Source organism: Cydia splendana, chromosome 5 (assembly GCF_910591565.1).
Source record: "Cydia splendana chromosome 5, ilCydSple1.2, whole genome shotgun sequence".
In the NCBI taxonomy this organism is placed as follows: domain Eukaryota; kingdom Metazoa; phylum Arthropoda; class Insecta; order Lepidoptera; family Tortricidae; genus Cydia; species Cydia splendana.
The window spans coordinates 4,969,633-4,985,727 of record NC_085964.1 but is presented as its reverse complement, the minus strand read 5'-3'; the positions used below and the strand labels follow the sequence as shown (position 1 = coordinate 4,985,727).

Below are 16,095 nucleotides of genomic sequence, written 5' to 3'. Positions count from 1 at the left end.
CAGCTGACATGTTAGTGCAATTTTGCGTTTTAAGGTTATATATTGTATGGAGAATTGCAGATGACAACTGTCACCGTACCGAAGCTATGTAAAAAAGAACATAGTGACTTCGAGTGAGTTTCTTTTCTAGCCATTTTGTATAGCTTATAGGTTTCCCTGCTTCACAATTAATGGCATTATGAAGCAATACAGTACCAGACAATACCCAAACATAGTAAATACTGGGATATTCCATCGAGTCAAAGCCCTTCTTGAAAAAGAGCCGCAAACGGTAATAAACTTGAATTGTCTAATAAAACCAGGGCAGTAATAAAACTGAGAAAAAAAGAACAATCCGTACTATTCGTTTTCATTTGCGGGACTCAATCGATCTGGAGGAATTAGTGATGTACGAGTACAGCTGCTCACGGGAAGATGCTGTATCCACTTACATGCTTTTGTCAACTGTAGTTACCAGCTGTCACCCTTATTTTATTATAAAAATAGAGGTCACTGAAAAATATCAATCATGTGAGTGGCTAAGTGAGGCGTGGAATTATTTTAACCCTTAGTTTGGCAGTGTCCAAAATATTGTACAAAATCTTATACCCTCTTTTTGTATTTTCTTCTTAACCAGAATCATTGATACTGTTGAGTGCCGAGGTTTGAACTCACGACCTTCCGTGATTTCGGCCAAATTAAGGGTTTTGGGTAGTTTACGTAGCTTCGTATATGTTTGTGATTGTCACGAATAAATGTATCATCTTAACTCAATCAAAAAAATTCAATCAATCAGAAAAATGTATCAACTCAATCGACTCGACTCAACGTAACTCATATTAACTCAACTCAAATCATATCAACTCAATTCAACTCAACACCACTCATATAAACTCAACTCAGTTCATATCATCTCATTTCACTCGGCTCGGCTCGTCTTATTTAGCTTTGTATGGGAAAATTATTTTTCTCAAACATGCAATGAAATATTGATGTTATGTTCCTTATAATAGGCTGCGAAGTATGACGTTTCAGGTGCGGCTAGGACAAAAGGTCGTTAATGGAATTTCATACACATCTTGCAGGCCTAGGCCGGCAAAGTCCTCTTTTTTAATTTTCATTTCACAGATATTTGTGACACAGCATCGTGGCATTCATCCTTAAAAAAAAACTAGAGGCAGTATTTGCTTTATGGTTCGTAATGACACTCTGCCACTACGCCTATAAAAAAAAAACAAAAAACAATGTATTTATTTATATTTATTTATTTGCAGTTTTATTTGTATAAAATCAACATGAACTTAATAAATAATACATTCTATAATTTTATAATTTTAAATTATAAATTTAACTACACAAATAAAAACATTTAAAATATTTCATCTAAACGTTAGCGGTAAAAAGGTCTACTCAAACACGCGTAGTTATATTTTTTAAATTGTTATGGAGGTAAAGTTGAAAAATATTCATTCTGTTTTATTGGATTTATGGTGCGTTGTTGATTTTTTGACTTTAATATGAGTTTCGACGAAATAATGAAATTAATATTAATTGTAATCGTAGGTGTTGGAATTGGCAGCGTAAGCAGAATTGATTTTAATAACTTGCTGCCTCTACCGCCAAGTCAAAGACGAAGTATGTATATGGTTGCTTATGGCAATTTTATTATTTGAGAAACTAAGAAAAATGGCTTACAGTTTATTAGAAACAGTTGTGTGGCATATTTTAAATGAATGTAACTACAAATTCGTCAACACTGTGGAAATTATACTTATTTACTCCATGCATAAAGCAACGATGTATGTGAAACATGATATCAACATGAAAGACTATGTAAACTTATGTGACGAAAACGACAGTCAGACGGATACAAGGCGAAAAAATCAAAGATACATGAAAATATACGGGTAGTAAAAATACACGACTCGTGTAAAACATACGCGTGATAATGATATAGGTACGTGTTGGTTATATTTTGGGTGTAGTTTACTTTTAGTTTTTTCTATAAATAAAACTTGGGTTTCGTGGATTTTTTATTTTATTTATTTCATTGCATGTTTGAGAAAAGCACTATACCTCGGCGGGAAATGGGGTTGCCCGCGCTCAGACCTATCCGGCCTCGCTTCGCTCGGCCGTCTATATGTCTTCGGCCGGCAACCCCTTTCGTCCCGGCCTCTATAGTAATGTACTATTTCTTTGATAATTTTTTTTCGTCAACATATGTTTTATATATTGAAAAGGTCACTCTGCCTATAAATACCAAATGAATTCTCAAAATTCTCTTTATCCACACAGTCCCGTCCCGTTAGGGCACATCACTAGTTGGAATTCACGAAGGGGCGCTTTGCGGGCCCTATTGTTTTCTGGACAGCGGTTAATTTGGATCCACGCCGGCCTAGGCCGTGAACAAATGTTCTGCCATATGAGACGCCTACGATAAAAGGAAATCCCTCTTATTGTTGAAATACCTACTATTGATGACTTGTACACAGACTTTCACGTATATTGGGGGACGCTCATATGGTAACATAGCGTTCGAAAAATAGCTTAAACTTGAGTGTTTTGTTAATTCTGTTAGTCTTGTGTACACTGTAACTATGACATATGGATAATTTTACAAAATGATTTTGATACTTTTTGAGTGCCTAACATATACATATACAATTATACAGGATACAGGGGTAATGTGTATTTTTTTAATTTAAAATTATTTCGCAACATCGTTTTGATAACTATCCTCTCATTATCATCGTTGAGAGATCTCATCACCATCATTGTCGTTTTAATAAATCATCATCATCTTTCGGATTTGATAATTATACTGATCATTAAGTTAATTCAAATTGAAGCGAGCCAGCCGATTATGTCATCAACATAATGACTTCAATCAATCCTGGATAGAATAATGCAGGTAATTGCAATAGGTACTGGTGGATACCATTTAATCAAATTGAGATTGGTATGTAATAATGTTACTACATTAAACAATATATGAAATACTTCTGAACGAGTTTAGTACATAATAAATAATAATAAATGATGATAGTAGAGATGCTTGGATGGTTTTCGTTCTAGCCTAGTTGGGGTTTGGTTCATGCAACTTTTTGAAGCAATAGACCAAGTATCGTCATTATAATGCGGGTTTGAAAAGTGAATTCGCTCTCGTCGTATATGATCTGTAGACAGATCATGTCCATAACAAATCCAGATCAAACTAATTACCTGATATTACACTCAGAATACGCGTCACAGTTAGATTTAGTAATGCCATCGCGAGATACATGTTCGCTAACGTTCCAGGATGTCTTCATCAATCATGACTCATGAGAGGACGTCCAAACTCAAGCTCATTTGTATAGCCACTGCTCGCGACTTCGTCCGCATAATAGTCTACTTTTGGGACACCGGTCCGATCGCTATAACTAACTGAGCTGCCGAAGCTTGCCAAACCCGTGTGAAGGCGATTTTACCTTCACCTGATTTAAAAAATTGAAATATCGCTTACAGACGTCTTTTTGTTAAGTATAAAATCTATCCGTGCGCATCACACAAAAATGCGGCAGGACATTGCTGCCTACTCTTTTGCTGCCACAAATATCAAAATCAATATTGCTGCCCAGATTTTTAACATTTGCGGCAGCAACGCAGTAGGCAGCGGCAGTAATGATGGTGTAGTCTAAACTTAAACGGTACCTTTAACTGATTGACTACGACGAAACAAAACGAGCGTGCCTTTAAACTCGTACTGCTCAACGAAGAAATTTTAAGCAAAAATATTCCCAGTGAATTAATTACGGAGGTAATTTTCGTGGAAATGTCCTATTATGTTTTATTGAAGGGACTAACTAGGAACAGTTAATTTGCCTGAGGAATTATCGGGAAATTACAGCGTAATTGAGAGAAAGGGAATTACAGTACTTATAATAATTGGAATCCGGTCCGTAGGCAATATACTAGAGTGTCTAGATACAACTAGACCAATTTGATTACAAAGTGATATAATTTATCTGGGAATGGACTGGGTGAGCGGATAGATAATCCTTTTTGTATGATAGAATATAGTTAGTATGTATAGTTTGTTGGATAAAATAAGAATATAAATTTTATAAATAAATCGATCATTGAAGACATTCGTTAATTTTTTTGTTGTGATATCAATTAAATATCAATATCAAAAAAATGCAGATAAACATAGGATTTATGAGATGAGAATGGGGATCGTTTTTGCAAAGGTAGGCTACCAATCGATCCAATTTTTTATAGATATAAAAGAAAACTTCTAAAATAACCAGGATTTGGGTACTTCACAGCCAAATAACCAAAAAAATTTGTAAATTATGTAATACGAAAGAAGCATAGCACTGAACGAAAGCATCAACATTCGAGCACTCTCAATGTAGATAGATGCTTTTTGATGCCCATTTCTATGAGGAAATATTTTTTTTTAATAATTTGTTTAACCTAACCCCCTTAGCTCTAATTTTCTTTGCCTCACTTCTTTTTAACCCTTTCACCACCAAATACGTCAACAAACGCGCGTGGCTACAGACCACAATATCAACATTCGTGCATTCCGCTAAGCGGCTAAGCTAATGACGCACCGTGGCGTCCAAAGGGATAATTTAATATATTAGAACCTCAACATAATGATTTCCGTTCAATAAGTTACTACCCTAGCCGGAAACATCTCGCCTTCCTATCAAATCAATCGGAATAATTGACTCGGAAGCAATTGATTCGAATGAAAATATCCGGCACCCTTCAGCCTGAACAAATGTAAACCGATATCCGTGGAATTTTTCATCAGCCCAATATCCTGGTGTATGATTTGTGACATTTTCGGCTTGCTGGTTTTTTCTTATAATATTATGTGACTGTAAACGGGGTTTTTATTGAAAGGATTACGGTGAGTACTCAGAAGAAATATCAACGATTTAATATCAACGTGGGAGTAGGAAATGTGTAATTTATTTATTTATTTAAAAAATATATGAACATAAATACAGTCACAAAGGGACAGGCACCTAACATTGTCACATGCGCCGGAGGTATTAAGATCGGGCAATTTAGTTAGTATGTAGATGTGAAATAGCATCAGTGCAAAAGAGAAGGACTGCCGCATGCGTCAGGTGAGTCGAAGACAGCAAAGTGCTCATGGTCAAAGTTGGCCGCTTTTCGGTGAAGGAAAACGTCGTGAGGAAACCGGACTAATCCCAATAAGTTCTAGTTTACCCTCTGGCTTGGAAGCTCAGATGGTAGTCGCTTTCGTAAAAACTAGTGCCTACGCCAATTCTCGGGATTAGTTGTCAAGCAGACCCCAGGCTCCCATGAGCCGTGGCAAAAATGCCGGGACAACGCGAAGAAGATGATGATGATGATGATGGTCGAGACTCAACTGGTCTGTTTTTCGGTGTGAGTGACACGGGTACGGGTTTGTAGTGTGTGTTACGCCTTATTCACACACGTGCATAGCTTAGTATACATAATAATGTCTTGTATTTGTTGCTTAAGACAGAATAAAGCCTTATTTATAACCTATCAGTTGTATCATTAACGCCCAACCTCACAGGTTAATTACTGGGTTTGAAAGAACATAAGTAAGAAAGTGAAGGCCTGGCTTACCTAAGTACGGCTTTGTCGCATGCGTCAGGTATGGCGACGGCAACAAAGTACTCATGGTCCGTACATCATGTCCGTCAGTGGGAGTGAGACAGGTCACTTAGTAGATATAAAAGTTAATTAGTAAGAAAGTGAAGGACTGGCTTACCTAAGTGCGGCCTTGTCGCATGCGTCAGGCGTGTCGACGGCGGGCAAGTGATCAGTGTCGAGGCTCAGTTGGTCTAACTGTTCGTCAGTGGGCGTGGGGCAGCTTTCGCTCTTGTGGCGGCTTGAGGAGCGCCGCACTATCGTGAGGCCACCTTGTTCTGTTGACAAAAGGAACACAATGTTAGCTAACTCTTTTTTAAACTAGTGCATTGCTATTGGCTAGCTAATGTAAGGGAAAGACTAAATAGTTCATTTGAAATCATATTGCGTGAATTGAGACGCGATTATTTTTAGGATCTTTAGTGTCTGACCGAATGTTTCGGTTTCGGTTTCGTTAAGGCCACCTTGTTCTGTTGACAAAAGGAACACAATGTTAGCTAACTCTTTTTTAAACTAGGGCATTGCTATTGGCTAGCTAATGTAAGGGAAAGACTAAATAGTTCATTTGAAATCATATTGCGTGAATTGAGACGCGATTATTTTTAGGATCTTTAGTGTCTGACCGAATGTTTCGGTTTCGGTTTCGTTAAGGCCACCTTGTTCTGTTGACAAAAGGAACACAATGTTAGCTAACTCTTTTTTAAACTAGTGCATTGCTATTGGCTAGCTAATGTAAGGGAAAGACTAAATAGTTCATTTGAAATCATATTGCGTGAATTGAGACGCGATTATTTTTAGGATCTTTAGTGTCTGACCGAATGTTTCGGTTTCGGTTTCGTTAAGGCCACCTTGTTCTGTTGACAAAAGGAACACAATGTTAGCTAACTCTTTTTTAAACTAGTGCATTGCTATTGGCTAGCTAATGTAAGGGAAAGACTAAATAGTTCATTTGAAATCATATTGCGTGAATTGAGACGCGATTATTTTTAGGATCTTTAGTGTCTGACCGAATGTTTCGGTTTCGGTTTCGTTAAGGCCACCTTGTTCTGTTGACAAAAGGAACACAATGTTAGCTAACTCTTTTTTAAACTAGTGCATTGCTATTGGCTAGCTAATGTAAGGGAAAGACTAAATAGTTCATTTGAAATCATATTGCGTGAATTGAGACGCGATTATTTTTAGGATCTTTAGTGTCTGACCGAATGTTTCGGTTTCGGCATAAAAATCATGGTTTAGCCGAAGTTTGGATTTCGGCCAAAAAACTACCGATCATTTCGGTCGCGCCGAAACTCGCAAGACTATATTTTCGGTAGTGTCCGACGAGGTTTCAGTTTTGGCAAAAAAACATGTTTCGGTCGAATCTTCGGTTTCGGCAAAAAAACTGTTTCGGTTTGACTATTTACTTCTAATTAGTAATCGGTCGTGACAAAGAGTTATGATTTAGCTTAACTAGCTTAGGAACACCTACGTTAACACATTCAGCGCCAAGAACCCGACTGTCGGGTACCCTGTTCGTAGCGACTACACGCTCCATACGGCAAAGACGTGGCTACGCGCTCCGAGCGTAACCCGTAGCACTTAGTGGCAATGAATGTGCTCTCCAGTTAAAATAAGCATAATTTAGAAAAGAATATGGCATCAGGCATGTGAATATAGGTAACGGCTTAGGCACAACTACACTATGCGATTAACTTTGTTCATAAATAAAGTTTGTAACATACATAAAACACCTGGATAAATTGCAGGAAATAAGTGTAAAACTGTACTAAAGCTACAAATGATAAAGCCAAAGGTAAAGGAAAATATGTATTCTGCTTTTGTATTACGATTTTATAAGCTGTTTGCTTTTATTGTTACCTCTGTTTCGTGCAACATGCGATTTGCGAACGACTAATATACGTCAAAATAAATTTCAAGAGTTACGAGGAAAAAGCGGGTGTAAAAAATTGGTGAAATTTTAGCAATACAGGTCTCGTTGCAACATAAAACAAAAGAAATTTGCAAAAGCTTTATTCATGACTATAATTATTTTTGTGTTATTATTAGTGTCATAGTTTCATGAATAAAATATGTCGCTACCAAAACTAGAAATAAATATTTGTCAGAGTTTCGTATTTGACAGATTTTTGATTGAATTGAATTCAAAGGCCAAGGTGTCTGGTTGACACCGTACCTTACCCGTACCGTACCGTTTCGTAAAGCGATCGTAAAAAATATATAGAAAATGTAGTATATCTCCTAATACATGTGAGGGTCACATGTATTAGGAGATATACTACATTTTCAGATGTTGGCATTATCGTCGATAAAACCTAAACCTACATAACACATATTGGATATAAAATAATGGAATTCAAAATAGCGAGGATGACGGAAAATACTAAAATAAAAATATTCTTGCTTTATACAGAAACAAAAAAAATATACGCAAAATAATAGAAATTCTTATCTTAATAGCTACATTCCATCACGTAACAAAGCTTTTTAAAACATTTCACTAAATATGTAGTACCAATCTTAGGATGCATTCAACCTTTATAAAGTGTGTTTATTTAGATCACCTTTTAGCATCACTCGAATCGCGCTCGCATCGATATTGTTCGAGCGACATGCACTGCGAGAGATAGTAAAAAGAGATCAAAACACGACCAATTTGTAAAAATCGAACAGGCTTCCTGAACAGTCCATCGATGCAGCTTTCAATCCCTGCTGTACCCATTCAGGCCGGCCCGCTATTCACTCTTTGAGCACGACACTTGCCTTTTTGCGTCCGTTGCAGATTGCTACTCGTTTACTTTCTATTGACGTCCTAGTACGGTCCACTTGAGAGTATCTACGCAAATTGGAATCTTGTTACTCAGACATAAGTTTGAAAATGATTTGATAAGTGGAACTGTACACTGTCCTATTGATGCTCTAGTATGCTTCAATCGGGTAGGAAGCCGTGTATTCTTTTCATTTTCTTTGCTGATTAGTTACGGACACAACCTTTAAGTATTCTTTAGAATGAATAGGATGTGAAAAATGCCGATTTAGGATTGATTTAAGGATTAGAGGGAAATGTTTGACCGTTCGTTACAAATTTAAGTTCATATATTATTTCGTAGTAACATATATTATAATTTTGTTTAAAGCTACAGTACAGATTTAAAAATGCTGCTTTCCGAGATAATTGCCAACAAAATGTTTGAGTATACTAGATTTCAATTAAGCACACAGATAATGCTGGAACCTTATCACACAACTAAAATAACAAGTGGCTCTGGGAGCTGTAGATCGCGCATTTTGAAGAAAATCCAAAAAAGAATGGACATAAAAAATATTTAACTATCGGAACCAGAGGGTCTACCACGAACCACGTTCGACGTGTTGTCTCTCTGTCGCACTTGTAAATTCGTACGTAAGTGTGACTGGGAGGCCACACGTCGAACATGGTTCGCGGTAGAAAAATGCGGCCTGTAGAGAACACATTTTGCCCAAACTGAAATGGAGACCTTCGTCTTTGCTCGGTCAATTAATATAATATATCAAGTTTATTGTTGTTCTGTATTATATTGTATTGAAAGATCTGTGTACCATTCAACATGAAAGCCATAAAGTTCAAGTTCAATGTTCTTAAATGTAGGGCGCTGGGATCCCAGGAAAAATCTTGATAGTGCGATTTTGTGATTTAGATATTGAGACCACTGGCAATATATAGAAGAAGATGTAATAATGTAGAATGTACTATGAGCGAACTTCTTAAATATGCGCAACCCTATGTCAGAAATTATTTATTTCACGTAACAGATTAGCTTATAATTATAACAATATTCGTAAAGTATTTAGGCTGTTCCTAGGCAGTTTTGCCCCGGGACCCTATTTATGTAGAGCTTGTCAAAATTACAATCTCTGCTAGTCAAAAGGCTTTCAGCCTGCGGTTAAAATGTACCTTTGTCTCTCGGCAGATTAAGGCCTGATTGTTAATTTCGAGATCAGATTATGCTGGAAAAATAATAGGACAATGAATCCGAAGAGTTTTGCGTTTTTTGGACATTTCCTAATTAAGGGATGTGGATTTTTGATGTTTGTTTTTCTACTCCTCTTAATTCTTCAAGTGATTGTTTCCTTTTCTGTTAAATACTTACTCAGTGTCAATCGTAAACCTTACTCGCAGATGGCCAAGATAAAGGCTCAGCCTAGTTTGGTCACTGACGTATTGTTTGCTAATATTGTAAAACCTGTTTTTTTCATGTTGTGAGGAGTAAATGTAACGATTGATTTGGAAGTCATTTTTGGAAGTAAATACAAGGATGGCACATAAGTCGGTAATGGACAATCAAGAAATCACACCTAAATAGGTAGGAGGAATTTTTAGAATTGCAAGTGATTGATATGAAACTTGCTGTTATTAGTTTTATCGCGCTTGCATTCAATCTATATGCATCCTGAAGCGAGATCGACGTATTCAAAATACAATGTAAGTATATTTTGTACACATATAAGACTATCTTTTGAATAGGCGTGGAATATCTACTCATCTATAAACGCATCTCGTTAAAACAAAATAGTGATATAATAAAAGTAGTTAAGTTATATATCAAGGCTTATTCGTCATCCCGAGCGGTATTCAAACATCAAATAGAATCAAGTATTTGAAGATCAAGTGCCGCTCTTTAACAGCAAAGTTACACAAAAAAAAACAACATGCCAATAAACGACTGAGAAAACGCTGCAATTGCTGCAACAATATAGAAGACAACATGGATAATTTAAAAACGGCCATGCTACGGTGAAGCATAGTCAAATCAGATAAATATTCTCAGACTTTGCAGATCTTGATGGGATTAAAAAGGCTACGTCTTCTCGTGTTATTATATAATCGTTACGAATTGTTTGTAGCTATGAATAATTCATACACTGCAATATGAATAATTTTAATTTGCAATACCTATTCATCATTTTCTTCGCGTTATCCCATTTTTGCCACGGCTCATGGAAGCCTGAGGTCCGCTTGACACCTAATTCATTTGCAATATTATAAATAAAAAACTTTAGTTTACGTGTTCCATTGAATCCATTGGTAAAAATAAGTTTAATTGTATTCACTCCCATCAAAACATCAAAATCTGCCATATAACTTAAAAAAACATATAATTCACAATCGAAACAATATAAAAAATACACGAAATTATAAGGTTGGTAACTTGCGAATGCAAAAGTGCAAGATCAGAGGAGGTATGCGGCAATATAACGTGCACGTAGTAGGTGGCTATCATGATTTTGGGTTTAGAATGTTTTTCTAACTTGGTATACTACGTACGTAGTCGCAATGAAATCTCATAAAAATTCTATACAATCTAGGTAGCCATCAGGTTTAATAACTTATTCTCAGGTATAAATTGAATATTTTTTTAAATCGAGAGAGATAGTGTGTGTGTGAGGGAGAGTATGGTGTGTGTGTATGTGTGTGTGTGTGTGTGTGTGTGTGTGTGTGTGTGTGTGTGTGTGTGTGTGTGTGTGTGTGTGTGTGTGCGTGTGCGTGCGAGAGAGAGAGAGAGATAGAGAGAGAGAGAGAGAGAGACAGAGAGAGAGAGAGAGCTGTTCATTCTCGACCTAACATTAGTTGCGATTGTAATCAATTGCTTGAATTCGTTTGATAAAATTGTTCACCTATTGCTGACCAACTTTGAGTACAATACATCATGATAACCACCAGTTCCTAAAAGACCGTGCTTACTAGGGGTGCCGTTGCGCGGTGCGGGGGGCGGAGGGGGCCGCGGCGCCTCCTCCCGCGGCGCGCCCGCGCCGCCCGGCGGACTCGCCACTGCAACACCAACCATATGGACATTAACACAGGGTACATATTGGATTGGGTGTGGGAGTTATGGGTTACATTTTCAGGAGTATTATAGAGGTAGGTTGTCATACTTAGTGATAGTTGGTAAGTATATTACAAAATAAGTCATTGTCATTACCCCTCTATATACGTTACGTACATGAATGATTGATAGATGATCGTAGACTGTTCGTACTACCAGCGAGATCTATTCTAAGGGCCGATACAGCCGGACTGCAGCTCGACTGCAATTTGTATGGGAACTGCACGCCAACTGCAACGTCGGCGTGCAGTTCCGAATGTTCCCATACAATTTGCAGTCAGGTTGCAGTCAGTGTGTACCGGCCCTAAGAGCCGGAAAATAAAACACTCGCTTGTTGTCGGCAGTGGAGCAACTGCCTATACTAATGTAGGTATACCCTTTTTTACCCCAGACATCAAAACTAGCCAAGACAAATGCAATTTTGATTCGACAAAGTAAAGATTCGAGTTAAAACGAAGCCTTTTTATAGGCGACTAAAGGTTAAAACAGTAGATAAATCGTTACTACCATTCAAAAGTTGATTTAAATTAAAGTTCATTTTATAAGATAAATCTCAGCCTGTCAAACTTTGCCCTTAAACTATTAAACTTTCTCAGTTGAATCTAACGTCTCCTGAGAGCAAACATAATATCGCATATCGTAGGAACAACCTACACGTGCCATTTTAGCTCGAATACACCCAACAGAAATGAAAACGGAACATTTTAAATCAACATTTTCCCACAGAGTAGTATTAGATTTTCATTCATTTTAACATGACGATGTACAGTTAAATCTAAAAATATGGGTGCACAAATCATCTCAAAAATAAGTCCCATAGCTCTTAAGTCTACGAATTAAGAACTATGGGATATATTTTTAACCGACTTCAATTTCATAGAAGGAGGAGGTTCTGTATTCGGTTGTGGCTATCTTTTTTTTTTTTGAGTAAGTTGTCTAGTGTCTACACCAATATTTTTACACTTGACTGTACTATCTATGTCTGTTTTCTTAACTATAAACTTCTACCCATAGGAAATAGTATGGGTACGCTCATGTTTTTGATAGAAAATGTATGGCGTCGTACATTCTTGATAGTTAAAAACAGACTACAATCATTATAAAAATTTGTAATTCATTTTGTTAGCTCTGATATTGATGAAAAATTATATTTATGTTTTAATTCTTTTGTAGTGCAGTCTCAGCGGTAGTGAAACAACAACAATAAATAATCCGAAAATCGCGTCATGGAAATATATGTTACTGATAAAATTAATCAGTGGCTATTGCTCAATTGTAAATTTTGTCATTATGCAAATGTGTCATTGTCAGGCAACAAATAGCAAATAATTATTAAATAGCTCGCTATACTACAATTATTAAAATTATAGTTCTAAAACGCGGTAGTGTCTCAGCAATTAATTTTTAGACCTTTAATTATATGTCCTATGTTAAATATATGTGTAGGTACTATATGAATTTGTGATATTTTTTAGTAAAAATAACATGTTATTACAAATAAGAAATAAATACTTATATCTAAACTGTAATGAACATAGAACATAACTTTTATTTTTAACTGTCTGCGATACGGTTTTGATTTTCATGGTATTTGTATAATAAGTATGTATGTACATATATATATAGTTATGTATTATTTAAAGCGATACCATTAACAGCGTTCTTATCAGCGTTAATATTAAGTACATGTATCTAAAACTATCAAAGCGTTCAATTCGTCATCAATAAAAAAACAATAGTGCCTGACTCCTTTCAGGAGGATTTCTTTAAACTGGTTAAAGTTCGAAACTCTCCACAAACGAGTCGCGAAATCCCTGTTTAAACAGTCGGCAAAATGGAAACGGTTTAATTTGAAACTAGTAGAAACTATGTCAGAACCGAGAATTGAGATATTTTTTTATTAGTTGTATTTATGAGAAGAATTCCTTTCAAGATAAAAATCGAAGGACAAATTAGGTGCTGTATACGCAAAGCGATTATTCCCGATGCAGAAAAAAAAAAACACCATCGTATTCAGATACAGTCACTGACTTTAATTGTTCATCAATCTAAGGTTCAAGCTAATTTGGTTATCAATACTAACAATATGAAATGTCCAATGTAAAGTAAACCCTAAATGGCCCAACAATTAAACTGTACCTCAAATGATCAAGTAGTTGAATGTTAACAAACACAAACTATTTTCAAATCTACATGACAACATGGGGCAAGTTAATTTTTTAATCATGAAGAATGTACTTTGTAATTTAAATGTCGTAGTCAGTTGTAGAATTGGACATACGTATCGGTTAAACTTCAACTTTCAAGATATGCCCAGGTAAGCTCGCCATATGTTTTTAATGTAAGGACGCACTGGTCAGTGCGTATGAACTTTTATGTTTTTATTGTTAAACATAAATTAATAATCAATCTGATCACGCTATATCATAAAATCATAATGTGATCAGCAATTGCATGTACATCCACGACGAGCTAAAGCACATTACCAAATGCAAACATACTCAATATGTACTCTGTACTTACCCAATTCTCAAGTGTGAAAACTTCGAAGTCCCAAACTTATGGTAGGTATTGTCTAATACGATTATGATTTATAAGGGATTACAACTGTATGATATTTCACATTAGACTCAAATTACGTCTGCGCGCGATTATCTATAGAACTTTTTAATATTCATGACCTAAAGAATGGCAAACTTTGTGATCCGTTGGGTTGCTTTAAAGTAGAATCTTGAACTCTATTATGGTAATAATAAGGGCGTAAGTCTTTTGACGATACTCATGTACATGAATCTTGGCCCTTGAAACTTCAAACAAACAAGTCAGGCTAAGATATAAAAAGTTACATCCCTTTGAAATTCATGGAAAGTTGACATTGTAACTTTTTTATAAGGATATTAAATTTGTAATATTCGTTTTGAAAAGTTTCTTTACCGTTTACGAAAAAACTTAATTAAATGATAATAAAACTTTTAGGTACAAAGTTGAATCGAAAGCTGAAGTTGAACTAGGTATATATATTCGGACAAATTAAATAAATTAAGTAACTGAGCCGAAATTAGTTATGTATTGTGTTTTTATTTAGAAATTAGATTTAGCCTTAGAAATTAGATTTAGATTTAGGCTTCGAAATTCTGTCTAAGCCAAAATGATAAAACACAAAGACAATTAGCATTTAAACGCCTTTCGTGACACAGGTTGCAAACTAGTCTACTGTTGCCACAAACTGTAAAAGCCGACACTCAATACGGAAATAACGAACAATAACGAGAACATTGAAAGTTAAGACAAAAGGATATAATTATAAAAACAAGAGTAAAAAAATATTCCTTCAGCAAGTTTATTAATTAGTGGTTCTTATAGTTGCTCGTTCGAACTTATGTATGAAGCAAATATCGTAATCAAATGACACCAGTCACAAAATGATTTTCCCTTCAGTCGTATCAAAACTACAGCAAATTTGTGCCCCCTGCTTTGATACTATTGCCCGAACCTGAGGAAATTTCTATTCTAGCAGCAGAAGTGCTAAGCGGGTTAGGTGCTCAAAATGTCTTTAGATACTCGTTGGTATAGTTTCAGATCGACAAATCGAATCCCAATTTTATTGAAAATTGGACCACCGATACGAAACAAATTGCCTGCCTCCGACGTTGTCGGTTTGATCTGATACATTTCATATCAGAATTGGGATAACAATATTTCATGTAAAAGAATTGAATGGATGTACAGAGAACATGATTGAAATTTTATATTGGAAAGAATTTGTTACGATGTCACAGTAACAATGAGAATTTTTTGAGCAATTATTGCAAAGTGGTACAGAGTGGACACCCGTACATACTATGGTAATCATTATAGTGCGCATGACTGTCTGTATACGTGTCACCGTGTTAAAATAAGAAGCAGACATCAGAAATTTGGGGGAAATTTAATGACATGTACCTACAGGGTTCCTATATATATTTTGAAAAAGTATCGATTATTGTGTTCATCGATATAGGAACTCCCAACCTGTCATTAAAGTTTGCCCCCTGAAATCCAATGTCTGTTTATAACCATAACTAATTATTCTGTGCCACTGGATAGTTGTAAAATATTGATAGTTATAGTTTTGAAATGGATCTGAGTAAAAAAACCCTTTACGAGAAAGAGGTATTTTTTTTTATTTAGAGTCGTTGATCTGCGTCAATCGGTCCTCGCTAGAGATACGGGCGGCGGTTGCTCTTTGTTTATTTAATAAAAGCTGTATTTACTGTGTTTTTTGGTGACTTATTAGTGTTTGTTGGGTCAGGTCCCCGCAATGATACGGGTTATCCCAAGTTTTCAATCACCCGCCGTGATTGGCGGTTTTAAAGCTGCAAGTGATTTTATTATGTTTCAAATGTTAAAAGTTTTTAGAGACTCTATTATTATATTTTGTATACTTAACAAGGCATGCACAAACGTTACAAGTTCCTATGAAATAACATTGAAGCTTCAGCTATGCGCATAAGAGTCACCAGCAGACCAGCACAGGCGACTGGCTTATGAGCAATAATGCAAACAGAGGAAAAGCAAATGCAAATTTGTATCTCGGATAACCTTGGAAAGGATTATTCTAGAGACGTAT

The 16,095-nt window shown here is 36.0% G+C and overlaps 1 protein-coding gene across 3 annotated transcripts in view; it reads right to left on the bottom strand.

The window, feature by feature from the left end:
• Positions 1–16,095, bottom strand: part of LOC134790492 (dual specificity calcium/calmodulin-dependent 3',5'-cyclic nucleotide phosphodiesterase 1) — a 299,273-nt gene that overhangs the window by 66,902 nt on the left and 216,276 nt on the right. For 2 of the 3 annotated variants that reach the window (XM_063761306.1, XM_063761307.1), the window contains exons 2-3: positions 11,345–11,431; positions 5,747–5,903 (exon numbers count right to left, since the gene is read on the bottom strand). In XM_063761306.1, coding sequence (XP_063617376.1) covers positions 5,747–5,903; positions 11,345–11,431 — 244 coding nt within the window. Of the gene's footprint in view, positions 1–5,746; positions 5,904–11,344; positions 11,503–16,095 lie in introns of those variants that run through there. The other variant, XM_063761308.1, reaches the window with a different exon arrangement.